Here is a 27,122-nt window from a genome sequence, read left to right as displayed (position 1 = left end):
TCCAGCAACCAAGGAAGCCCCAACAGCCAAGAGCTAAGGGCTGCAGGCTGCAGGCCGCTCAGCCAACGCCCCATATCCACAAGGTGGAAGGAAGGCACTGCACGCCCTGCCCAGCCATCCCGGGAGCACAGAGCAGAGCGGGGCAGGGGGAGAAGTTCGTGCTCTTACTGAGGAGTAGGTGGAGGAGGCGCTGGAGGCCAGGGACAGCACGGAGCCGTGGACTGAAAGAAAGAGAACACACAGAGTTAGCAGGTGTTTCTGCTACAAGCACGTCCTGGGTGCAGCCCTAAGGCAGGAGTTTGGATTCTGACTCTGGAGGGCAGCTGGAGCGAACAGGAAGAACCCAAGTGGTGTCACAGCAGCCCCAAGCCGGCAGGTAGCCCCAGGGGGACAGGGTCCCGAGCACAGCCAGCCTCCTGTCTGTCTGTAGTCTCTGGCAGCCCAGGGATGGCGTCCCTGGCTCAGCCTGCTTGGAGGGGCAGAGGGGAAGGAGGTGTGCGGGGATGGTCGCATCTCTTCTTCCCAGGCCAGAAAGGGCTTGGCTGCAGGGAGGGGAGGCCCTCATCAAAGCTGCTCGGAACCACAGCTGCCTTCTGCCTGGGCCTCCTCTTCGCAGCCCTGGGGCATGTGCCTGGGTACCGCTCGGGTGGAAACAGTGAGGAAGTGAGGGGTCCTCGTCTGAGGCGGCGGCAGAGAACAAGAGCCCATCTGCAAGCAATGTGTCCTGCCAACACTGCCAGGAGGTCTAATCCACCACGAGGCCTGGGCTTCCAGCCTCTGAGCCACACCAACACCACCACCACCACCACCACCAGCCAGATGGGTCTGGGAAACTACTCTTCGGAACATTCTGGAAAGAGGAATCAGATGCCTAACTCTTTGCAAGGACTGAAGAGCTGCCATTAGGTCCTGGTATCAGAGACTGTGGGGAGGAAAGATTGTGGCCAGAAAGAGGGGGGTGCGAGACAGGGCTTTTCTGAGCAACCCGAAGGTACCACTTAACCCTTCCATGCTTGGTCTCCCACCCCAGCCCCAATGACAGATGCTCCATCCCAAAGGCCCGTGCCAGGCGGTGCCACCCAAGGTTTCTGGGCCCCCAGACCCTTCAAAGGTATGGGAAGAAAGAGTTGAAATGGCCCAGCTCAATGTGAATCGTGTGTGTGTGTGCGCGTGCATATGTGGTGGTGGAGGTGGAGGTGAAGGCGGCTGGGGGACCCAGCAGGGCTGGAATGGGTGTGAACCGCGCTGGCGTGGAGTCTCACCATCATCCGCGGGGTCTCGGAAGGATCCTGACCGAATCATCCCCTTAGGTCTCTCGGCCAGGGACAGGGTGCTCCCCATTTGGGAGCCGCCGTACAGCTCGAAGGCGGCCTCGTGGGTGGGGATGCTGTTGGAGCGAGTGATTCTTGGCGTGGTGGCCGCAGTGGGACTCACTGGAAGGACAGAGGGAAGGGGACGGGAGAGGGAGGGGAGGGCAGGAGAAGAGGCAGGGTCATGAGCTCTCCGGGCCCTTGGCGGGTGGCGCATCGGGAGCGGAAGAGGCCAACGGGGGTGGGGGGACAGGAGAGGAGGGGTGGGGGGCCGGTGGGAGTGTGCAGGCAGCTGATGGTTAGGAGAGCAAGCCTGGAAGCGGGGGTCTTCCCTGACCCTGCCTGCCTCGGGGCTGCAGCTCAGGAAGCCTGGCTGGGGGCTTGGCAGCTCTTTGGAAACCCTGCCATCGCGGGGGTACGCCGGTGAGAATGGGATGCTGCAGTTCTCTGGAGCACAGCTGGCGACAGCTTGGGAGGACTGGGAATTCAGACCAAGACTCGGATCTGAACGATGCTAAAGATCTGGCCAGAGCAAGGGGCCAGGCTGTGACCCCCACGGGGCATGGCCCTATGGCAGGGAGTCTCCCCACGAAGCTGTCTCGCTCTGGGTTGCTTCGGGTTAGCTCTAAAGCATCAGGAACCACGGCCCTCCATGCCCAGCCTTCCCGTCTGGAAGGCCAGATAGACAAACAGCTGCAAAGCAGCAGGCTCGGCTTGCAGGGTCCCTGCTCACCTGCGGGACCCTCGCCCCTGCCCCTGAAGGGAAGACAGCCCCTCGGGGCATGCACCCACACGGAGCTCCCCTTGGGTGCATGGTCTTCTAATCTGCACTTGAAGACCCATGCAGAAGATTTCGAACCTCTCTGGTCCGGCCATTCCCAGTCCACCTGGTGACGATGGTCTAGCCCACTCCATCACTGTCCAGTGTAAACACATTCTCCTCGCTTGGTCCTGAACCCTCATGGACAGCACACAGGCCCTGCTGCGCCCTCAAAGGCCCTTCAGAGGCCAGATGATCCTCCCTCCTGCCTTTCCTCCTTCTCCCCGCCATCTCGCAGTTACAAGTCCTTGTCCTGTGTCCACTGCTTGCCCTCACTCAGCTCAAAGAAGACACGGGTCTAGAGAGACACAGCAGGCAGCCACAGGCCTCTCCCAGCTCCTGAGCAGGACTCCTAGGGCGCCCACCCTGGCAGCTGCTTCCCAAAACCAGGGCTGCCGTGCTTCTGCCTCCGCCCCCAGCGCCTGCCCCGCCCCGGCTCTGAATCACAGAGCCATTTCCTTCTCTCTTCCCGTCTCCCTGGCCTTCAGAAAGGGTGTGGCCAGCACAGGCCTTCATCAGCTCTGGCCCAGAAAGGGCGGTTGGGGGATCTGGACTTTTCAGGTTCTGAAGGCCGGGCGCATCCTTGGCAATCGACGGCCACTCCCTGCTTCCTCCCTGCCAGCCGAGCCTTTCCACTGCCCTCTCGCCAGCCATCCCGGTGCTACGGGGTGTGGCTGCACCTTCCGGCAGGCTCCATGCGCCAGCTCACCGCACTGGCCTGATCCCCAGCCTTTGGCTTCTGGCTCTTCCACGCCATCACTCAGACTCTGATGCTACAAGGACCCCCACAACCTGTGCTCAGGGGCAGCTCTGCAATGTGGCATTTTGCAGCACTCTGCATCCAATCTCAACTCGGTGGACAAACCGAGGCTCCACGAAGCAGCCCATAGCATAGGTGCACGCCGCCTCGTGGGGCCCTCTTCACCCCATGCCACAGCTGGGAAACACTGACCTACGTTGGTAAGCTGGCCCTTTGCACTCAAGGACATGGAGAGTGCAGGGGGGGAAGGCAGCTTGGACTGGTCGTCGGACTCGGGCAGCCCGCCGATGGTGTGGGAGTGCCGCCTCTCCTTGGTGTCCTCCTGGGACTGCAGCTGGTACCTGTAGACAGCAGCAGCAGGACTCAGTCTGGGGCCTGGGCCTGGGCCTGACACAGCAGGACACAGTGCTGGCAGCATGGAGGGTGTCGGAGAGCAGGACAGGGGAGAGGGGTCACCAAGGCCACTCAAGTCACTTCTCCCAGGCCCTCCGTGTTCCCGGTGGGGGCTCACTTCAGAGCCTCCTGCTTCTGGCTGTGCAGTCTGGCTGCAGGAGCCCCCACCCCACAGAACGACCTCATGGAGATGTAGTAAGGGAGAACCACACAGGGCCTGTGAGCAACCCCACAGGCAGGCTGCTCGCCTCACGCTAAGGGAGAAAGAGTATAACAGGCAGGTGCAGGCAAGTGTGGGATTCCCAGCTGCAAACCTGTCCCCCCTACGGCCCCACCACCATCAAGGAACCCCTGCTGTGACAGCTGGGGCAGGCTGCTAGGTTTCATCCGTGCAGGACCACACAGAAATGATACGGCTCAAAGGGTCACTGGATTCATGGCTGGGGCCGGGGCCGGGGCACACTATTAGTTTTCATACAGACAAGGAGTCAGTCCCAGGCCCAGGGGAGAAAAAACACATTTGAGGGTTACCTGAGCCCTTTTTTGGGAAGAGTGTTCCGATCCCTCTGGTTACTGTGGAGACAGAGAGAAAGTCAGAGAGAAGTACGTGGGTCCATCTTAGAAACCAGAGTTTGGGGCCCGCATCATGCCCATGTCACCGGCACCCCATGTGAGCCCGATTCGAGCCCTGGCTGCTCCACTTGAGATCCAGCTCCCTGCTAATACGCCAGGGGAAGCAGCAGAAGATGACCCAACTAGCTGGGCCCCTGCACCCACATGGGAGACCTGGATGGAGTTTCAGGCTCCTGGCTTCAGACTGGCTCAGCCTGGCTATTACAGAGATTTGGGGTGTGGACCAGTAGATGGAAGATCTCTCCATCTGTCCCTCTCCCCCTCTGCAACTCTGCCTTTCAAATAAATAAACAAACATTTTTAAAAAGCACAAAGAAACCAAAGTTTAGAACCACAGGTTGAAGGGATCTAGACCCAGAAGAGTGGACAGCAAACACAAGTCCATTTCCTCCCCATACACCAAACAGAGAGGCTGCAGCCTTTGCCTGGCTCCAGCTTGGGAGATGCGTTGGGAATATTGAACGTTTTTTCTCTGGCTGGGACTTGAGGTGTGGTTAGCTATGGAAAAGCTCCTGGACAGGAGACAAAGACCAGGCTGTGACAGAACAGAAATGAATCTGGGCTGGGACGCAGATACTCTGGGTGACAGGTTCAACAAATCCTGAGTTCTTGACATCTTTGTGCATCGTGTCCCCACGTGGGAGACGAGAACAATAATTACACAGAACTCAAAAGATCCTAAGGCGTTGCACAGCAAATGAAATTACCTAATGTATGTGAGCATTTTTGAAAGTCACAAAGAGACAATCGAATATGGAATAGCACTGCTAGGGGACCAAGGAGCCTGTAGCGCAGGGACAGGCTGCAGCTCAGCTCTGGCCCGGACACCTACCCGTCCAACTGCCCGGCTCTGGGGCTTCCAGTCCAGCTCAGCTCTTCAGCCTCTTCCTCTGGCGGGGCAGCAGCTGGGGCAGGGGGGGCAGGGACGGGTGGACTGCTGGGGAAGGCACTGGGCAGGCTCATCGGCATCTGGAGGGACTCCATGCTCCTGTGCAGGCCCGAGAGTTTGGGGTACATGCGGCTCTCCTTTGGGACACTGAAACCGCTCATGAGCTCCAGGCCCTGGGAGAAGCTGGCGGAGTTAATATTGAGGATGGGCGCTGGACTGGGGGTGAAGCAAGAAGGGAGAGCACCCCCCGAGGTGGAGCTTGTGGGATGAAGATCTGGGACTTTGGAAGCATGGGGGTCGCTGGACGATGGTAGGTCCAGGCTGTTGGAGTTGACCTTGTCCAGGTTGGCGAGTGAGGGCGGCTTGACAAAGCCCTTAGCAGTGGTCCTGGGAGAAGCAGAGAGAATATACTTAGGATAACAGAAGTAGAGAGCAAGAGGATATGGAACCTTAGCTTTAGAGGAACCTAGGCGTGGTACCTTGGTTCCTGGCTATTTGTCAGGTTCAGAGAGGCTTACATCCTAATGCTGCTGCAAAATCTGATACCTGACTTGGGGCATCTTTGGTGTTAAGGAGGGAAGATAGCAGGTGCACACAGGAGACATAAATGAGTTACATGCAAACAGGCATCCGTGTCACCACACATAGTAACGTGCTGAAGACAGATTAAGGGTGGATCGGGGAGTCGTGGGGAAGAGATGAGTGTCGAACACGGTTGTCAAAGAGGAAGAAGAAAGTTGCACAGAGGATCAGGGGGTGGAGGGAGACCCACACACAGGCCTAGAGACAATGGCGGGGGGGAACAGGTCACACACACCTCAGTCTAAGTGGGGTACCTTACCTGAGAGGGGTCGGCGGCAGCTCCGCCAGCTTGGCGGCCGGTGGGTGGTTTGCTTGGTTCTTGGGAGTACTTTCCGGGGAGCCGATGCTCTTCAGGGAGATGTTGTCGGCGTCCAAGGCCACTGCCTTGGCTTTGGCCTTCTCCTTTTCCCGGTCCGTCTGGTTGACGGGAGCCGGTGGGGTCCGCCCACTGGCCACCTTGGAAGGCTCCTTCAGTCTGGAGGGAGTGAGGCCCCCTTGCTTGGTGCTGAGGAGGCTGGGGTCAATGCTACTGCTGACGGGGCGTGGTCCGCCCCGTCCACCGGTCACGCTCATGGAGCTGGACTTGGCCGGCCGGGGCAGGCTGCGGTACTGGATGTTGGAACGGGCTCCGGGAGCCAGGAAGCCGGGCTCTGCGCTGTTAGACACATCCAAGCTCGTCTTGCGCCCGTTAACGGGCTTCACTGGGATGCCCGAGGACTTCTGGATCTTGCCCAGAGTGGCCGAGCCACCCGTCTGCATGACGGTGGCGGTGCCTGTGGCAGGAGGGGGCTTCTTGTAGCCGAAGGACCCCGAAGTGGAGGGCCGGGCGATGCCCGACGGCGGCTTTTTGGCATCACTCAGGCGGTCCCGGCCGGCGTCGGAGGAGGAGCGCTGCAGCCCAGTGTTTCTCACGGCGAGCTTGCCCTTGTCCGTGGCTTTGCCTTCAGGTTTGCCTGCAAGAGGGCAGGAAGTAGGAGGAGAGCAGCTGAAATGGACCAGAACCATAGGAATTCTTCCCTCTCCTTTGAGAGAGCGGGGGAAGCCCTCAGGGTGTTGCAGAATTCTACGGGCTTCAGTGTGGGCAGGCAGCTATTGGACAAGCTCATGAAGCTTCTTGCCAGGGGGACCCTCGGTGGGTGGGGTTGGGAGGGTAGGGGTTTCATTGTTTTCTGTGGCAAGGTCCATTTTGGTTAAAATCAAAGAGGCAGGGGCCATCACATGGCACAGCAGGCTAAGCCAGCATCCCATATGGGCACTGGTTCAAGTCCTGGCTGCTCTTCTTCCAACCCCGCTCTCTGCTTATGGCCTGGGAAAGCAGCGGAAGATTCTCAAGTGCTTGGCCCCCTGCACCCACGTGGGAGACCCAGAGGAAGCTCCTGGCCCCTGGCTTCAGATCAGCCCAGCTCCAGCAGTTGTGGCCATTTAGGGGGTGAACCGTGGATGGAAGACCTTTCTCTCTGTAACTCAGCCACAAAAGTGATCAAGAAAGGAGTACATCTAATAAGCGGACAGGAAAAGAAGATAAGGAGAGGAAGTCACGGGACAGAGCATCAGCTCCCAGTCACCCACGACCGGCTGGAAATGCCCGTCCCTGCTGCAAGGGCTGATGGGTCACCATCCTCCTGGGATGTCGAGAGAGTGTCTTGGGACGGGAAGAACATCGCTAACGTCATCCCTGCAGTCACGTGACTCAGCACGTTCCCAGGGCCTTCCAGCACCCTGCCAAGCACCACCTTGTGAAGACGAGAGCACCGACGGGTGTCTCGGGAGAGGAAAGAGCAAATGGAAGGGCCAGCCCTGGAGGGAGGCCGCCCCGGCCTCGGGACATGGACATCACATCTCGCTGCGCTGCCTCTCAGGCTGCGTGCTTCCGGCCCAGCCACTCACCCTCATCGCACTTCTCTCCAGAGAATGTTGGCACATTTGTAAAGTAGAGTGAGCAACACTTATGCTTCCTAAGTCTCAGGGTGGCCCTGAGCCCAGACAGGGTAAGGCAGACACAGACATTCATGGGAAGGTCTGCCACCACCCAGGGCGAAGGACCATTAGGAAGAGAACCAAGCGTTTCCTTTCCTGCAGGCTTACCTGCGACTCTGAGGCCGCTCTGCGCTGTATGGGTGATGGGGGAAGTGACAGCCACCGGGGGCGTCTTGCCCTTCTTCAGGGAGCCGGGGTGCCCCAGGATGATGGGCTTCTTCAGCTCCCCACCCTTGGACGAATCATCACAGCTCTCAGGCCGCTCTCTCCGCCACTTGGAAGTCCCAGGTTCCATCTTCAGGCTACCACTATCGTACTCCAGTTTCTTGGGGGCCTTCTCCTCGGATTCGCTGAACCAGCTCAGCCCACTTTCTGCCAGGGAGCGCTTCTCTGAGTCGGTGCGTAGCTGAAGAGAGGGAACAAGGCAAAGTGAGACACTCACGTGGGGACAGGGGAATAGACAGGGAGGGGGGTCTACTGTGGTGAGCAGGTGGTCAAGCTAGGGTCTCCACCCAGCCACTCCGTGCACGTGCAAGCTTCCCCCCCATCTGCACAGGTGCTGCCCTGTTGGCCCTGGGGCTCATTCTGAGCAGGTGGCTGCAGAGTCCCGTACCACTACTGTAGAGTTCCTGCGGGAAGCCGTGGGAGTGGTCGGGAGGGAGTTGAGTGAGGAGCTGGCGTTGAACTCTTCCGAGCTGAGGTTGTCCGAGGCATCGCTGAGCCCGCTGCTGATGGAACTGCTCTCATCCCAGCTGCAGGGAGAGATCAAGGTCAGCAGTTACAACAGAAGCCAAGGCAAGAAGTACATTTTTTGTCCTGATGGAAGAATGGCGCTGGACCACTGTGTAGACTGGCCAAGAAGAGAAAGCTGGAGCTTAGTTCTGGGGATTGCCAGTAACTCAAATGTTTCCCTGCATATGGGTGGTTTTTGTCTTTTCTTTTTTTTAAACAAAGGGAAGAGACTCTTTTTATCTGATAAACGATGTTTTATCTCCTTAACAGAAAGCTCTGTTATAAAGACAAGGTCATTTTTGGATCAATCTAATTACACAATTTCCTCTCCCTATAACTGGCCTCCATCCTCAGCACTACCTCACCTTTGCACATTTTCGGATGTGTTCTCCAGGTATCGCTTTCCCTCAAAATGCTCATTCCCGGTAACAAGGGGCCAGACAAAGACCTTTCTAGAGTCCCCTAGGGCTGACCTGTGTGTCCTTTCTCAAGGGCCCTCTGTTTCTCCAGTCCACTCCTCCCGGACCAGATCCTGCCTCTCAACAGCTAGGACAGCTGTGCAAGTAAATGGGCCAATCAGGAGGGCTGTGCCGAGCAGAGGTGCCAGACCCACGCTGGATGTTGCATTTCTCCAGCCGCTTGGGCTCTCAGCGTCCTGGCATCCACGAGAGACTGCTGTTAGGCGTCTGTCTCTGAGAACCCTGGTCCACGAACTAAGACCTTCCACAGCGGCCACATGTTTACAGCTGATGCACCAACCATCTTCAGGTTTAAGCAGGTTCGTCTGTAACATCTGCACGGAACAGCCTCTACAACTCACACCAGTTTCCTCTTGTTCTAGCCTTGCTGGTCCCATGTTTCTTGTTCGTCACATTCATCATTCTCTACCTCCTACAGCCTTTCTTCAAGGGTCTCGTTTTCCAAGTCTTTCACAATTCTTCTGGACCCTAACAAGTTCAGATTTCACTCAAGTGTGGGAGCCTCGCGCTGACCACTGGAGTTCAGTGAGACGGCTCCACACTAGCATCTGTCTGCAGGGAAGGGGCATTTTTCTGCCCCGGTGTCGGAGTCCAGGGCGTGTCCGTTTGTCAGCTTCACACGGGTGCAGGAACTAACAAGGCTCGAGATGTTTTTGGTGAATTGGCCAGTATGTGGACATTTTTTTCTTTTTGGTTTATTTTGAGTTTCCCATCATGGAACAAAAATCAGACATACAAGCCATCTAAGTGCTTGGCCCAGATTTCAGCTGGCCTCCCTCTAATTCATGTGCTGGGAATAGGGAAGTGGGTGGTTTGGACATTTGGCTTGGCTGCTCTGCAGTGATTTATCCAATACGTTGAGAAACAGCAAAGAAAGCACGGAGTTGAGATACTCAATAGCGCTGTTGTGACACACAGCCATTATCGAGTGACAACCAACCTCCCCTGGTTCCGACACATCTTAAAGCTCACATCTGTCCTGGACCGAGATAGCCCACGAGATAGCCCACGCCACCCATTCCAAAGAGAAAGAATACGGAGGACACATATTGAAGCTGGTTTTTTGACCCTATCAGCCCTTCCAGGGTAAGATAAGATCTCTGGCAGGCAAACAAACAACTATTCACAGCATGCTTCTCTGAGGTCAGAGACAAAGGAAGCCTGGAGCGCCAAATCTTTCATCTGAGATTAATTATTGGGAATCAAGGTCTTGGAGCAGAGCGGAGAAAGCTCTTACGGACTGGCCCTTCGAAAAGAAAGACTGCCAGAGCCCCGAAGTCCCGAAGAAACCTTCCTTTGCCCTAGCTATGGGAAGCCCGACACTGAAATGGATGAGGGAGGTCTGCCTTCTAGGAGAGTTGGGTCCTCCAAAGTGCTTCTTCCACAGACACAAAGCAGAAGCCTAAAATCATCAAGCAGAGTTGCTTAGAGGATTTAAAGATTTCCCAGCAGGCTCTCTCTGCAGGTTCTGAACCCAAGGAAAAATCTGGTGTTGCTACCCAAGGGTTAACACCTCCATCGGTGAGGCTCAGTTCCTTTCTTTAAAAAGAGTTAGCGAAGCAATGCACACGAGGTGGAGATTCAAGCAGCCCAGGAAACTGTAAGGAGAAATGTCCCTTATCTGCCTTCCTGTTTTTAATTCCACCGCAACCACCGCCGTTAACAGTTTCCCACGCTTCCTTCCAAAGCATCCCTGTGTCTCTGTCTGCTGGCTGTCTGCTCTCTGGCTCTGCTCAACAGGGCAGGGGAGAGGGGTGGGGGGCACACCTCATCAACCTGGGGATTCGCCCTACGCCTCTGTTTCAGTGGAGTGCAGGTATGTGCCTGGAACAGGACACTTTCTAAGACCTCACATATCACAAGATGCCTGTATTCGAGCTTGTGAGATTCCGGGTAGGCTGAAAACGCTCCCTCGGGATGTAAAGGCAGCACCCACTGCTTCTGCATCAGGCTGCTTCCACGGCCATTCTGCTTGCCTGTTCTTAGTGTGGGACCTGCTTTCTTCCTCTCTGGGACTTGTAGCATCTTCGCGTCCTGCAACACCATCAAGGCTGTGCCCTTTGACTTCTCAAGCTGCGTCCATCATTTCGACTCTGACTTTGGAAGCGCTGCACCTTCAGCTCTGGGAGATCACCCTGAAACTGCTTTTTCGTGTTTTATCCTCTTCCTTTTCTGGTTCTCTCTTCTAGAACGTCCATTAATCAGGAGGTAGATACTCTGATTTTCTCATCTTCCAGTTCCATCTTTCCCCCCCCCAAGATTTATTTATTTGAAAAGCAGTTATAGAGAGAAGAAGGGAGGGAGGAAAAGGGAAGAGGGAGTGATGGGGAGGTGTGGTTTCTATCTGTTGGTTCACTCCCCAAATGGCCACAATGGCAGACAAAGGGTCAGCCGAAGCCAGGGGCCCCAAGTACTTGGGCCATTTTCCCAGGCACATTAACAGGGAGCTGGATTGGAAATGGAGCAGCTGGGACACAAACTGGCACTCATACACATGCCAGCATCACAGGCAGCAGCTTAACCCGCTGAACCACAACAGCACCCCTGGCACCATCTTTCTAAAAGCCCTACTTGTGGGGCAGTGGCTACATGTTATCTCCCATCTATTAAGTTTTTCGTGTCTGCTTTGTTCTTGAAAATACAGCACCTTGCTCTTTCAGAGACTCTGTCCCCTCCTTTGGAAGGCAGTTTACGATCTCTGCGTAGGTCTGGTTGCAAGCTGGTTGTAGGTTCTGTCCGCGTAGGTGAGACTTTCCTGCTAGACGCCTTCTCAGACGTCTGATGATGCTTAGCTGTTTGCTCCCGTGAGAGCCTGGGCCACCCACTGCACGTCACTTGGAAGCTCCGTACACACAGGGCTGGGCTTGTGGACCATGGCTTCAGTAAGGGGATGGGTTTGGGCGGATTCACTCAAGCTTTTCCTCCTGGGCTGGTCAGATTTCCTGGCGATGACTGTCTCAGATGCCCACCTTCAGGGTCTTGAAGACCACTGTCCTGAGAGCAGAGCTGCAGAAGAGCCCTGGCTGCTTCAACAGTCAACATGCAAGCTTTCACTCAGCCCCGTGTCTGGGTCGAAGTCTATGCCCTCACCGCGCCAGGAGTCCATAGGGCCTGCGCTACCCTTTGCAGAGTAGGCTGCCCGTGTTAGGACAGCTGCCTTCCTGGGAGCCACATGCCCGAGCGTCTGTGTCCACCCAGTCTTCCTGTTTTCAGCTTTATTTCCCCTGCACTTGAGGTGCTCGAGGCCATCCAGCACCAAGCTTTCTGAGGTGCACAGAGCTGCCGCCCAGCTTCCCCTACTGCTGGCTTGGGAGTCGGCATTAAGTCTGACCGATGAGTTCACCCTCGCCGTTCTCATTGCCAGAGCCTCATGGCTGGCATCTCCTCTTTATCCTATTTTTTTAAAAAGTTTTTTTTTTTATAGCCTTATTTTATTTATTTGAAAGGCAGAGATACAGAGAGAAGGAGAGAGAGAGAGAGATCCTCCATCCATCGGTTCACTCCCCAAATGGCTACAATGGCCAGGGCTGGGCCAGGCTGAAGCCAGGAGCCAGGAGTTTCCTCTGGATCTCCCAGTGGGTGCAGGGGCCCAAGCACACAGGCCATCTTCTGCTGCTTTGCCAGGAGCATTAGCAGGGAGCTGGATCAGAAGTGGCGCACCAGGACTTGAAATGGTGTCCATACGGGATGCCGGCCCTGCAGGCACAGGCTGAACCTTCTATGCCACAGCACTGGCCCCTCTCCTATTTTTTTTTTCCACCCTGTGGTTTTATGACTTAAGGGAAAAAAACCCAAAACCCTTTATTGCCATTCTACTCCTATGGCAGTTGTTTTATCAGCAGCAAAATGGCCCCGAATGACACTTAACAGACCTGCCCTTTTGGAAACAGCGTCCCGGTGGGTAGGTGACCTTCGCGGGGAGGGAGAAAAGGGGACACTGGCTTGGAGTTTCATCATCAAATCAAGCAGAGGCAGAGGGAAGCATCTGGATGGCTTGTGGGAGAATCAACATCTGTGAGCAGAATGAGGCTTGGTGGACACCGCTCCCTGGAAACATAAAATTGCTAAGGGTGCAGGGACAGAAAACCTGGGGAAGAGTTTGCAGAGTTGGTCTCTTAAGTAGATCTCGGGTAAATGAGAACTGGGCAGCAATGAGCCAGGCCTAAATTCTTCAGGACATGAAAATGACAGAGAACTGAGAGCCCAGTATTTCTTTATAATCCAATCTGTGTATAAATTCAAGGCACCACCGCCAACAGGCAAGTGTGTGTAAGAGAAACGGTGCAGAAGTTTTCCTCCTGACAAAGTTTTTCTAAGACCACTGACACATCGCCACGTCCATCTCCCTCAGAACAGGAGAGGAGACAAAGCTGAGCCACAGGGCGACAAGAAGCCCGACAGAAACGGGGTGACGGAAATGCAGATCCTTGTCCATGGATACTTCCAGAGTGCTGGACTGCAACGGGTTACAGAACAAACTCAAGGAATTCTCTCCACTGGACAGCTACTTTCCCGTTCACTGCTCTCCTTCTCCCCAGCCCGCCCTCTCCGACTTACACCTGCTCCTTATTTCCACTGAGACAATCACCACTTTCCCCTGGAGTGCTATCAAAACGCGGGTCTGTCTGCAGCCTCCCGCTGAGAACCCTCGGTGCCTGTACTGCCCTTGCCTCTTTGTCTCTGCGCGTCCCCTGCCTTTGCTCTGGTTCAGCGCCTGCTCTCCTCTCCCCGGAACTCCTGTGGAAGCTCCTCATCAGCCCACTCTGCAATCCTCCCTCCCTCCAGACATGCTGAGCACATCGAACCCACTGACCCGCAGGTGCCACGCTCAGCTCCTCGGGGCTGCTGTCCCTCAGTCCGGATTCTACAGCCCTTCGTTCAGGACGCTCCAGAAGCCATTCCTAATGCAGTGGAGTGATTAAGAGCCCAGATCCTGGGGCCAAACTACCTGGGTTTAAGTGTTACTAACTCAGCCCAGGGTTACATTCAGCAGGCAAACATTCACTGGGCTCCCCATATCTACAAGGCACAGTGTCAGCTGTTACGGGCACTCAAAAATGAGTGGCTGCCCCAAATGAGCTTTTAAACCACAGGTGGAGGGGCTGGCACTGTGGCATAGAGGGTAGAGCCACCAACTGCAGTGCCGGCATCTCATATGGGCGTCGGTTCAAGTCCTGGCTGTTACACTTCTGATCCAGCTCTCTGCTATGGCCTGGGAAAGCAGCAGAAGATGGCCCAAGTGCCTGGGCCCCTGCACCCATGTGGGAGACCTGGAAGAAGCTCCTGGCTCCTGGCTTCTGATCGGTGCAGCTCTGGTCGTTGCGGCCGACTGGGGAGTGAATCAGTGGATGGAAGACCTCTCTCTCTCTCTCTCTCTCTCTATCTCTCTCTGCTTCTCCTTCTCTCTCTGTGTAACTCTGACTTTCAAATAAATAAATAAATCTTAAAAAAAAAAAAAAAAAAAAAGGGCCGGCGCCGCGGCTCACTAGGCTAATCCTCCGCCTTGCAGTGCCGGCGCACCGGGTTCTAGTCCCGGTTGTGGTGCCGGATTCTGTCCCAGTTGCCCCTCTTCCAGGCCAGCTCTCTGCTGTGGCCCGGGAGTGCAGTGGAGGATGGCCCAAGTGCTTGGGCCCTGCACCCCATGGGAGACCAGGAGAAGCACCTGGCTCCTGCCTTCGGATCAGCGCGGTGCACCGGCCGCGGCGGCCATTGGAGGGTGAACCAACAGCAAAGGAAGACCTTTCTCTCTGTCACTCTGTCTCACTGTCTACTCTGCCTGTCAAAAAAAATTTTTTTAAAACTAAAAAAAAAAAACAAAAACAAACCATGGGTGGAGAAAGATGTATAAACACAGTAAACCCAATGACAGATGTACAGATAATGTACATAAGAGAATACAAAGGAAGGGGTGACTTAGTTCTCCAACAAAACCCCCAAATCTGATTTTGCCATGTCAGCATACCGATTATCATACTGCTTATGCTCTCACCTCTATCCCATCCCACTCCTACCTCTTACATCCCATAGGATTCCTAATGGGTGACCAAGCTCTCTCACCTAATCTTTTAGAAACCCAGGCTTGCATGAGGAGCCAGTCCTGTCATCAGGAAAGCAGTGGAAGATGGCCCAAGTCCTTGGGCCCCTGCACCCACCCACGTAGGAGACCCGAAGAAGCTAATGGCCCCTGGCTTCAGATCGGCGCAGCTCCAGCCATTGCAGCCAATCGGGGAGTGAACCAGGGATGGAAGACCTCTCTCTCTCTCTCTATCGGGGAGTGAACCAGGGATGGAAGACTTCTCTCTCTCTCTCTCTCTCTCTCTCTCTCTCTGCTTCTCCCTTTCTCTCTATGTAACTCTGATTTTCATATAAATAAATAAATCTTTAAAAAAACATTTATTTACTTGACAAGCAGAGAGAGAGAGAGAGAGAGAGAGAGAGATTTGTCATCTGCTGATTTACTCCCCAAATGGCCACAATGGCTGGGAGCCAGGAACTCCATCCCCGTCTCCCCCATGTCTAGCAGGGACCCAGGCACCGGTTTTCCCAGGTGCATCCACAGGGACCTGGACCAGAAGTGGAGCAGCCTGGCCTTGACCCAGTGCTCCAATACGTGATGTTTGCCTTGCACGTGGTGGCTTAATCCTCGGTGCCACAGTGCTGGCCCAGGGCCTGTGGTTTCAGAGCTGCTTTTTATACATTCTCCACAACTGACCAGTATCGGTTTCCAAATAATCCTCCCCTCGTGTGGGGGACAGGTGGGGGGAGGGGAGGGGGATTCCTAAGCATTCTCTTTTTAGGACTTTCAGTTCTCTGCTGAAATTCCCCATCCGTTCAAGAACACAACTCTCCTTTTCTATCAGATCCTTAAACGTGTTTGTAAAAAGCATCTTACAGTCTGTCTCCTAATCCTAACATCTAGGTCACCCGTAGGTCGCTTCTACTGAGTAACTTTACTCAGTCCTGTTTTCGCTCCTTCGTCCCAAGTCTTCGTAACTTTCTGTTACGTGCCAGTTGTTGTGTGTGAAAGAATCACAATGCAGGTACCCAGAAAAGGATGTACTCCTTCCTCCGTCAGGCTGTTAGCATGAGAACAGAACCAGGGCTAGGCCTGTTGTCGCTTTGGTTAAAATCAGTTCAGCGCTGGTTTGAAATGTTTTGAGGGCAAGATCAGCAGGGCTTGGGCTCTGAGCACGGTGACACTCTGAGCTCTCCGTGTGCCACGTGGCCGGCCACCAGCTGTCTGGGCTGCTCCAGCATGGTGGGCCACGGCGCGCACTGAGTGAAAGGTCCTCACGTCGGAGGGGGTCTTTCTCGACCTCCTGCCCCTGCTCTCAGACTTCAGCGTGTAGTGCTGGTGCTGTGTACTGGGCGGAGAGGGGCTGTCTTCCTGAGCTTTATGCCCTGCCCTAAGTCTTCAGCAGGTGATGGTCCAACTACAGTGGTACCTGTCACCCACATGGGAGACCCAGATGGAACTCCTGGCTCCTAACTTCAGCACAACCCAGCCCTGGTTCTTGCAAACACTAGGGGGAGTTGAACTAAGGGATGCAATCTGTTCTCACTCCCCTCTCTGCAACTCCTATCCCCTGCCACTTCACTCTGTCAAAAAGTTTTTGGCCAGCGTCGCGGCTCAATAGGCTAACCCTCCGCCTGCGGCGCTGGCACACTGGGTTCTAGTCCCGGTCGAGGCACTGGATTCTATCCCGGTTGTCCCTCTTCCAGGCCAGCTCTCTGCTATGGCCCGGAAAGGCAGTGGAGGACGGCCCAGGTGCTTGTGCCCTGCACCTGCATGGGAGACCAGGAGAAGCACCTGGCTCCTGACTTCGGACCAGCACTGTGTGCCGGCTACAGCGTGCCGGATGCAGTAGACACTGGGGGATCAACCAACGGCAAAGGAAGACCTTTCTCTCTGTCTTTCCCTCTCTCACTGTCCACTCTGCCTGTCAAAAAAAAAAAAAAACCAAAAAAAAATTTTTTCTTATCTTTAGTTCAGCTCTTCTCCTTTTCCTCATCTATCATGAGTCTGTCTGGCCACACCCGAGATGAAAACAGCCATCCACTTCTGCTCCCCTAGGAGCAGCTCACCCCTTCCTGGAATTTGGTTCAATGAGAATACTTTGCATCTTTAGACAGCTTTTTTTTTTAAGTTACAATGTTTGTTGCTTCTCCAGCTCAGTCCTGTTGTCAGGGTGAGAATAACAGTGTTGTCATACTACACCATCTCTTTCAATAAACCATCCCTGTAGAATAAATAAAGCCCTTCAGCTATGGCTGTAAGAAGGGCAACTGACTCCTCTTGTTTGCTCGTCCACTTCCTAGCACTGATACCACGGTCTACGGAACTCTCTGGTGCACCCCATCTCCTCTGTAGGATGAAAAGCGAGACTGTGAGGAGGCCAGCTAACCGAACACTGCTCTACTTGTGTCTGTGCAGACACGTGGCCACGCACGGGGCAGGGAGCACTCCTCCCCTCTGGGAAGAGCACCAACACTAACACAGCTCTTGGCTAGCATTGGCCACCCCTCCCAGACTTCTCACAGGCTGTCTGCACCCCACATTTTGGGCCCATGGGTCTTGAATGGCCAAGGGAGCCTGCAGGCAGCCAGAGGGCCAAGGGTGTGGGCTTGGGCTAGCTAACTGGGTGGGTGGGCCAGTGTGTGACCGCGCAGGAAATAATCCTCACTGCTTCTCTGTGGCAGCCTGCTTCCCACAGGTCAGGCCTGAACGCCGACCGGGTTCCCCTTCAGTCCCGAATACGCGTGCCTGCAGAACTGGAAACCAAGTTTCTCGGACTATTTACTTCTTAATGGATGAGAGTATGTACGTGCAACCTTACTTTCTCCTCGGACAGCAGAGAAGCATCTGCAATAGGTTGAGAAAAATAGCTGGGGACCCCCACCCCCAGATTTATTTTTATTCCCAAGTAAGGTTTACGGAATTGGAAGTCTAATGTTGCATCTCCAAGAGATACCCAGGACTGCCTGCTTGTCCATCTAGGAAAGGGAAAAGAGCTGTCCTTACAAGCTGAACGAGAAACAGGCACCAACAGGGAAGCTGTTGACCAACACAATGTGCCTAACTCTGGGGAGCTGCAGCCCAGACCAGTCACGGGAAGAAGCCACAGTCAGAGCGACAAGGCCTGTCAGGCTCCATCGCCCCACCATCCAGCTCCACAGCGCATTCTACCACACGTGCGTAGAGCAAATCGGGCAGAGGAGTGAAGGCCCCGGCAGCCCCAACTCTTGGGGTCTCACCTGCTAGAGTTGACCAGCGGTGGCCTTCGTTAGGTGGTTAAGTGGAAAGCAATGACAAGGTGGGAGGGAGACCTCGGGCCTGAGAGCGATTTCACAGCCAAGATAAGCAGGAAGCCAGCCACTGGGATGGGCCTGGCCCCAGCTCCCCTGAGGCCCAGAATGCCCAGGCTTTAGACGGGGCTGTTGTCTCATGACATCTGCCCCCGAAACTCCAGCCACTCACAGTACTTTGAGACAAGTACATCAAGATGCACATGGGATTAGCCAGAGTTAGGATAAAGCTACAGAGACTAAAAACTGGTTAACTTCACTGGCTAGAAATGACCTCAAAGAATCTGCTTCTACAGACCTGAACACATTCTGATACCTGCTCTACTTTTGAAAATTTCCAGAACATTTTTGGAACTATACCAGGATAGAGTTAAGTGACAATTTTCCTCGCTCAACACTTCAAGAACATTCTTGCCACGTACGATGACGGTTAACAGGTTAAACCATAACGACACTGCCAATCGTGTAGGTAAAAATCAGTTTGACATCAAGTATGTTCATTTTCATAGTTAGCCTATGCTTCAGCATTGGTCTGCCACAAAATCGTGATGGTGGTGTCTAAACTCGTAACAGGAAGACACCAAGTTCTGGAACCTTGGCAAACATCAGAAATGATGGCCTGTCCCAGCTTACCCCTAGTTCAGTGCGCCTGAACACGGGAGCACGTTCTGGCTTCTCCTCAATCGGGAGCCAGACAGCCCGTTCTTCGTCAGTCTTCTGTGTCCCTTCAAGGCCACTGCTGGAGGTGAGCCACTCGGTCCACAGGCAGACCACGTTTCCTCAAAGGTCACTCCATCACAAAGATGTGGGTCCCTAGTGAGGGACCTGGGCAGTCATGCTCCTTGTCTGGCCCCTGAGCAAGTGGACTCCCTTGATCTCCTTTATCGACAAGACAGTGATTTAGATCTGCATTAGCGTGGAAGCCACCAGCTGTACGTAGCTACTGAGTACTAGAAATGGGGCTGAGACAAGCAGTAAGGTTTCCAACATTCCATAGGAAAAGGAATCTAAACTATTTTATTAATAACTTCTGTGTCAATGACATTTTTTTTTTTTTGACAGGCAGAGTGGACAGTGAGAAAGGTCTTCCTTTTGTCGTTGGTTCACCCTCCAATGGCCGCTGCGGCCGGCGCACCGCGCTGATCCGATGGCAGGAGCCAGGTGCTTCTCCTGGTCTCCCATGCAGGTGCAGGGCCCAAGCACTTGGGCCATCCTCCACTGCACTCCCTGGCCACAGCAGAGAGCTGGCCTGGAAGAGGGGCAACCGGGACAGAATCCGGCGCCCCAACCGGGACTAGAACCTGGTGTGCCGGTGCCGCAAGGCGGAGGATTAGCCTATTGAGCCACGGCACTGGCCTAACATCTTAAAATAATATTGTTGTTCTAGTATGTTAAAGAAGACATAATTAATTTCATTTGTTTTATTTTTTAAACTGTTTCTACCAGAAAAGTTAAAATGACACACGTGGCTGGAACTGCACTGCCGTCAGAAAGCGCTGTTCTACATAGGAAACTTTGGGTCGATGAGATGTTCGCTGTGAAGACCTGGAGCCTGTTAGCTGCCACAGTGGTTACGTCTGTTTGGTTCATGACCTGAAAAAGCTACGGTCTGCACTTATACCTCACCCGCGCCTTCTCTTGGCGGCACCAAATGTGGAACTGTTAGGTTCACACGGTGAATGATGAGCCACGGTCCTCAGGGAACACTCAGGAGGTTAAAGAGGGCAAGTGATAGAAAAAAAAAGGAATCAGAATGGAATCGGGCAATTTTGTGATTCTCGCTTTTAAAAACACATCCAGACCGTCTAGAGAGACTGACATTCCGCTGAAGGACTGCCAGGGCTCACAGTCAGTACCCGCCCCTGCTCCCAGCCCCACGTGGCCTCAGAGACCAGGAGCGGGGGGTGCAGTGTCTACTTCATTACATGTCTGTGGCTTGGCAGGGGCCGCGGCAGGCAGCCTGATTTGGCCAACAAAGCAGGCATCGGAGAAGAGGGTGAACTGCACAGGGTAAGAGATTTAGGGAAAGAGAGGCTGGGGCAGCGAGACGCCAAGGCAAATTTTGGGGGAGCTAAGAGTGTGCCAAGTCTTCAGCGAGGGTAAAGATCACCAAGAAAAAGGGACTCTGAAGAGCAAGGTAAGCAGTGCGGTCGGGGGACACGTATAATCAGGAAAATGTATCTGGCAGCGAGCTAGGGCTGTCCCTGTTCCTCGGAAGGCAAACACGGGTTGAACACGCTTCCTGACTGCCACGTTGAATCATACAACCACCCGACTCCTTTGCTCAGTTCCCAGGTGGGGAGACTAATTTCATGCCTGGACCATGGGCTGCAGGTTCCCAGTCTCAGATGCGAATCTTTCAGACGGGTAACACGGCACTGCTGGCACCACTGAAACACCTCCAAAAACAGCCATCACAACTGTGGAGTCCACTGGCTTCGAGCACCTGTGGCAGCATCGGGGTGGCAAGTCCCGACTCAGACACAGCTACGATTCTGAAGACTGCTACCACCCATTCTGAGGTGCGAGCCGGCTGCACCTCTGCAATCACTCAGCTGCATCTTCTGCAGTGACTTCCAAGCACCCTGGGCCAGTGAGAAAGGGGTCAGCGGAAGCGAACACAAGGCCACTCCCCTCCCCTCCCCACGGAGAGGGGACCTCTGCTGGTACTTCTGATGACGCCTGCTGTAACAGAACAGTGAGAGCACACCTGTCTGCCTGGTCCCAGCTTCCTCACCTTGCCCTTCCTGGCTGACGTTCTAACCACCTGCAGCACACGCCCACTTCGGCCGATCCCCTTCCCTCTGAGAGCTAAGGTCTTCACAGTGATGACAGCAGGACCACAGGTCCATCCTAGCAGAGCCCCACTCCGCCAACACACAGCCCTGCATCTCTGTGCCTGTTCTGTACAGGAGCCATCCCACCAGTAGCAAAGGAATGTTTTTAGAGAGAAGTATCAGTCTCCTAGCACGGAGCACCTCGTGGGCCTGGGGAACCGGCTGCCCTGCAATTACATGCAACCTTCTGTGTATCCGTGTAATTTTCTGCTATTTGGTCATATTTCCAGATTCTCAAATGTTCATGACCCAGAAACATTTCTTTAAAATCATCATCTTGCCTCCCAGCGTCCTGCTTCCAGCAGTCTCTTCTTTTCTGGCACTCCAAGGTTCAGAGTTTCTTACCCTTTGATGGTTGTTAGGTACTGATTCATGTCCCTCCCCAAAACAAAGGCGGGACCCAGAGGCTGTGTTTGGAGACTGGACCTCCAAGGAGGTAATGAAAGCTGAATGGAGCCCTGGGGTGAGGGTGTTATCGGACAGGACTGGGGTCCATAGAAGAGGAGGAAGGAACACCAGAGCTCTCCTTGTGTGTCCACAGGGAAGAGACAGCTGTCTGCAGGGCAGGAAGGAGGGAGGCCGCATCAGAACCAACCCTGCTAGAACCTTGATCTTGGACCTCTAGCATCTAGAACCACGAGGCAAGAACTTTCTATTAAGTCATCCAGCCTGTGGTATTCTGTATGGCTGCCCGGGCAGTCCTGCATACACACGAGGCCATGGAATGAGACTATGTATTTATACATCCATATCCCCACTGGGCAGCATCGATCACGGATTACTTCCAGGATTTGGTAGTTTTCAGCTTAGAGATCTGCTAGTCTTAGGTTTCCGATCACGATCCCATAGGTCACTGAGCTGAAATAAAAGAACCCAACTCGGTGAGCAAGGCACAACAGAAGCTACAGACTGAGAAAATCAAGGAGTGGAGCGAAGTGGAAGCAATTATCATTGCTGGTTTCTCTTGGCGGCCAAACCGCCCTAGGGAAACTCCATCTTTTTGCAGTGAAATGAGGTTCTATGTTTGCTCCCCTAAAGACATGATGCACAACCACCCGGCCCTGCAAACAGCTTGGACAGCACTTTGTGGCACCAAATGGATGTAACTGGATTAGAGGCATCGATATGTTTTATTGGGGTCTTACTGTGGGCAAGGGTAATTGAAGGGTAGCAGGGGACAGACTGAGAAGCGAGTCTAAGAAGGAGACACGAGAGGCTGTTTCCGAGGTGTGGGTTAAAGCTTTGCCATGTCAGCTGGCAGCGCAGCGCAGAGCAGAAAGAGGAGCTGTTTCACGGGAGTCTCCCTAATCAGGACCAACTGTGGGTGAGGAATGCTGACTCGGCTCCCGCAACTCGTTTGAGTTTCCCTTTCAGCCTGCCCCAGCCTCTCCCCGCCTCGACGTCTTGCACGGGGGTAGGAATGAAAAAACAAGGCACCGTCCTCTGTTTTTCCAAGACAGGAAATTGAAATCCTTCAAACACTGAAGCGTCACCAGGAGTCTCTCAAGAGATGGGAAAGTGCTCCGGGCTGCGTGCAGTCCTCTTTCAAAGGATCAAAGGCAGCCCTTTGGGTCACTCCCGAATACCGAACTGCGGCTCCTCATGGTCATGGCCAGGGCTGAACTAGTGAGCTCCACTCCCCCGAGTGTAAACAAGTAACTCCACACCCGCCAACCAGGGAAAGCCATTCTGGTTCTTAACACGGTCAAGAAAGCATGTGCTAGAGTTCGGACAACATTTCCCTTCTCTTTCTAAAACCAGTACAGAGGCCCCATTTTATAGATTTTTTTGGAAAGGGACGCAAGTGGGATTTGACAAAAAAATGTCATGAGATAGTTCCTCCTTCCTCCCCACGGCTTCACCCACATTCTCCCCTGCTGCTCCCTGAGGAGCCTGCTGCACACGTCCAAATCCCGGCTAACTGAAAGGAAACCAGTGTCGGCATTCCATATGGGTTGCTCCTCTTCCAGGCCAGCTCTCTGCTGTGGCCCAGGAAGGCAGTGGAGGATGGCCCAAGTGCTTGGGCCCTGCACCCGCATGGGAGGCCAAGAGGAAGCATCTGGCTCCTGGCTTCGGATCGGCGCAGCTCCAGCCGTAGCTGCTATTTGGGGGGTGAACCAATGGAAGGAAGACCTTTCTCTCTGTCTCTGTCTAACTCTATCTGTCAAATAAAAAAAAAAGTGTTGCTTGCCCCCTATTGTCAGCCCCTCATTCTGGAATCCAGCAACGCCTGTGGGCTTGAACATACGTAGTTTCTAGGGTGATTTCTGTAGGGCTGACAGAAGCAAAAGCCCTTTTAGTCAGAAACACACCCTGGCCCACACAGGGTGGCAGCAGTCACACGCAGTGTGTACGTCCTGCACGCGTTCCCCTTACACATACAGCAACAGATCAAAGTCCTCTCCCTGCCAACCCACGGCCAGGCATCCCTGATCACCCTGCCAGTTCTGAGTGAGCAAGACGGGAGCAAGGGTGCGAGTCAGGCCCTGCCCTCGCACTAGGAGGCTAAGGATCTGTGCAGCTCGGAGCAGCTGCTGGCAGCGTGGAGACATTCGGGGCCGACTGCTGGTGTGAAACTCTGATCTGGCAATAAACACCTCTGGCCTGTGAGCTCCTCTCGCTTCGCGGCCTGAGACTTCCCACCACAGCGCCGACGGACTGCCAGGCCTCCCTCGGAACACATCGCTCCCTCCCCTGCCTTCTCTGCCTCACGTCTACCGGAATCCCCGGCCTTCCATTATCACCTCCTTCCTCCTTCACTCCATTAAACCAGAAGTCCACTTGCCAACCTCTTCCTTAGCGTCTCCACGTAAGCAATGCAGACCATACTTTTTCTGTTCACTGAGAGCCTCTCTGTTGGGTCAAAATTTTTAAAATCTTGACTCCAAGGAAGAAGGCGAGTGCACCACCCAAGCTCTGCTGACCACAATTACCCAGAGGCGGCACACATTCAATCTACAGATGCAAAACAAAACAAGGAACATCGAAAACAAAGCCAGCAAAACAGAAACAAGCAAACCCCAAATCCCAAAACCCGAACAGAAAAACACTGGGTGCTAATTCCCCAAGCCTATCTGTTTGAACACTCCCATGCTGAATCACCCTGCACAGAAAGACCACGGGGGCCCCTTTGGGACTTGGCCAAAGGGAACAAAGCCCAGACACGTGACAGTATGACACGTTGCAACACACATGAAGAGAATGTCACCTGAACCCAGGGAGTCACCTCCGTCACTCAGGTGGTAAAGTATTTGTTGCAAGCCACACTGAGGGACCCATCGACTTTCTCCCAGGAATTCTCACCTCTGGAGATTCCAACAGAGAAAGTCTGGGACCCACCCTGGATGAAGACTGTGTCTCTATGTCCCTAGTAAGTTAAACGTGGGTCTGCACAAAAGTCGTTTTCTTTTTTTTTTTTTAATTTTTGACAGGCAGAGTGGACAGTGAGAGAGAGAGACAGAGAGAAAGGTCTTCCTTTTGCCGTTGGTTCACCCTCCAATGGCCGCCGCGGTTGGCGCGCTGCGACCTGCGCACCGTGCTGATCCGATGGCAGGAGCCAGGTGCTTCTCCTGGTCTCCCATGGGGTGCAGGGCCCAAGCACTTGGGCCATCCTCCACTGCACTCCCTGGCCACAGCAGAGAGCTGGCCTGGAAGAGGGGCAACCGGGACAGGATCGGTGCCCCGACCGGGACTAGAACCCGGTGTGCCGGCGCCGCAAGGAGGAGGATTAGCCTAGTGAGCCGCGGCGCCGGCCAAAAGTCGTTTTCTCTAACTCTAGAGGAAAACCAGCACTCGGGCTGGCTGGAGACTGAGAAAAGGGTCCACGCGGAGGCCGCGTTCCAGGTCACAGGAACTTCTGCTGCAGCCTCCGGACACGCTACGAGGAGTCCTCGAAGTTCTGACCTTGGCGACCCTGCCTGGAGCTCTCCACTCCCATAACGCCCACGGCTCTTTCCGTGCTCCCATCCTCATTTAAGTTCCAAACTGAAAACGCTGATCAGATAGGGCAGCAGCCACGGGGGAGCGAGCAGCAGACGCTCGGGGTTCTCTTTCACGTGTCCACGAGGACCGTACGCTGAGCGGGGTAGAAGTCTGTGTTGCACGGGAGGCTTAGGGATCCGTCAGGGGAGGACCCCTGACAGCACTACTTGAAAAGAAACAGTCGTGAGAACGCAGGGAGGACGGAAGGACTCATTTCATGACTCAGCATTTTTTAGTCTGTGGATTCAGCAAAGCAATCCACGAAAAAGTCCGAGACTGCTCTGGGGAAGCTGCTGCTCACAGCATCACCAGGCCGGCTGGGATCAGACAGCAGGAACTGTGACTACTACCCACCCAAACACTAGCCACACAAGCTCTGTGATCCTGGACAAACAGGCGGCACTAACCCGCACTCGACGAGAGCGGAAGTCTGCGGGTTCTGACAAGATTCACGGCTGGGAAACGCAGCAGGAAAGAATGTAAGAGCCTGAGGAGACAATGTAACGAGCACTCAGACCTTTGCATCCTGTTGTCCTACAGCAGACACCGGGACCCCCCTACAGGCTGTGGAGCTGCCGCAGTTCGCCCCCTCACTCGTTGGTGTGCACTGCGCCAGAACACTATCTTATTTCTCTGCTCACCAAGCCGCTGGGGAATCCCAGTGCTTCTTAAACACTATTAAAGGCACCTTAACACACTGCCTTTTATAATGACCCACGGCACTTGCCTTTGTCGAAGGGGCAGGCATTTTACACTATATTTTTAGTGGAGATGCCACGGTCGTGTTTATCAATGCAAATATTCTGATCTTATCGTGAGTGTGACCATGGTGAGCTATCACTACTGGAACAACAGTCACCCTGTGGCTAACATCTAAAACCCTTTGCTGGGCACTCTTGTACCCAGGTCCAACTTTATTGACTGTATTAATCCTGAGATACATATTGCTTAAGGAGAAACTTAGGTAAAGTTGCATGCCTAAGGGTCACAGCCAGTAAGGGGAGACAGAACCAACTTAGTTACCAAGGTCTGTCTGGCTCCAAAAGACCGTCTTTCTAAGGACCACATACACTCCAAGTACTCCCACCACGAGACACAGAACTGCAGTGATGGGTGGCCACAGGACAGCAGCAGCATTCGGCATTTACTCCTGGCGCCAGGGGACTGCCTGCCATGACTGCCTAGCGCATTATATGTCTGGAAGCTTTCCAGATGGTGTTGTGCCGGAGAGAGAAGCTCACTTACAGGATCTTACGCATCTCCAGGGGCTCTTCGAGCAAAAAGGTGGTCTCAGGTCAAATTTAATTTGTGTCCGCTCAGTCACTGCTACACTGCACCTCAGTCATTTCTGAGGTCGGGGAGTTAGACTCATGAAAAAGAAATGAGGTTAGTTCTCAACAAGCCTGCAAACCAAAACACGATTTGCTCGAAGGAGTGACATACGCCTGGCTAGCTACAGGAGGGGCCTGGGCACAAAGAAGAAGGTCGGACAGGATAGGAACTTGACATAACCCTTCCACATTCGCACGGACTGGTTCCTACGGTTGCTAAAGGCAAACCGCCCGCTCCTTTCAATAGCATCACCGCCATATAAAATCCCCGCATCACGCAACTGCGGGAGAAAACCAACTGCTGCTGAGGAGTCCCCCAAAGGGCGGCTCTGATCTCTGAACCGCCACAGCACCGGCTGCCAAGGCTCTCGTCTCGGACTGCTCCATTCCAACTTTCCCCCAGGAAACCTTACGGAGAACCCAGCCTGGGCCTTGAGCATTCAGTTCTGGACCTTGCTTCGAAAAGGAGGTCTTTACGACTTCCGGGCAAGAATCCAACCACCACTCTCTCAGGGTGGGGAGAGGAGGGAGCGCTGGAGCCCCTGTATTGAGACAGTCATCCCTGGGAGGGAGTTCTGTGGTACGCAGGGGGCCCCCGGTGCGGCCAACTGACTTCATGGGTAGCCTGGACATTGGCTGCAAATCCACACGGTTTCTCATCCCACCTCCCACAGGCTGGGCAGGGGGCCCCGGCACGTTCTTTTCCGGCCTGGGTTAGTTTTCAGAGTTGAAGTCATCAATGCTGCAGCTCCCCGTGGTGGAGGCACCGGGCTCAACAGCTCCAACTTAGCGCCAGCAGCTCGCCGGGTCCTATCAGAGCAAGTCCTGCTCCCTGGCTTCCTCTCTCTTAGCGCCTGCTGATTAGTCTTCTAGGCACTTGATGTCTCAGCTGTTCATTGTCTTTCCTTCTGGTTGTCACCTTGAAGGTGGTACAAAATCCAGAGGCTTATTTAGGGAGTGGTATGGTTTAGGTGGATAAGTTTTTGCTACAAAGTAGCTGTGATAAAGTAGGGCCCTGGGCTGGGTATGGGTATGAGGGACCTCTAAGGACTTCTTCCTGGGACCGGCGCTGTGGCACAGTGGGTCACTCCA

The 27,122-nt window shown here is 54.3% G+C and overlaps 1 protein-coding gene across 4 annotated transcripts in view; it reads right to left on the bottom strand.

Moving 5' to 3' along the window:
• The window catches only part of NAV1 (neuron navigator 1), a 228,814-nt gene that overhangs the window by 32,271 nt on the left and 169,421 nt on the right, over positions 1-27,122 (bottom strand). For 3 of the 4 annotated variants that reach the window (XM_062211580.1, XM_062211582.1, XM_062211583.1), the window contains 8 exons: positions 7,978-8,116; positions 7,473-7,770; positions 5,647-6,340; positions 4,749-5,192; positions 3,815-3,856; positions 3,083-3,231; positions 1,263-1,433; positions 169-221 (listed from right to left, as the gene is read on the bottom strand). In XM_062211580.1, the coding sequence (XP_062067564.1) occupies positions 169-221; positions 1,263-1,433; positions 3,083-3,231; positions 3,815-3,856; positions 4,749-5,192; positions 5,647-6,340; positions 7,473-7,770; positions 7,978-8,116 (1,990 nt within the window). The remainder of the gene's footprint in view (positions 1-168; positions 222-1,262; positions 1,434-3,082; positions 3,232-3,814; positions 3,857-4,748; positions 5,193-5,646; positions 6,341-7,472; positions 7,771-7,977; positions 8,117-27,122) is intronic. The other variant, XM_062211581.1, reaches the window with a different exon arrangement.

The sequence above is a fragment of the Lepus europaeus genome, chromosome 14 (genome assembly GCF_033115175.1).
Source record: "Lepus europaeus isolate LE1 chromosome 14, mLepTim1.pri, whole genome shotgun sequence".
In the NCBI taxonomy this organism is placed as follows: Eukaryota; Metazoa; Chordata; class Mammalia; order Lagomorpha; family Leporidae; genus Lepus; species Lepus europaeus.
The sequence above is the reverse complement of the archived record's forward strand: the minus strand, read 5'-3'. Positions and strand labels throughout refer to the sequence as shown.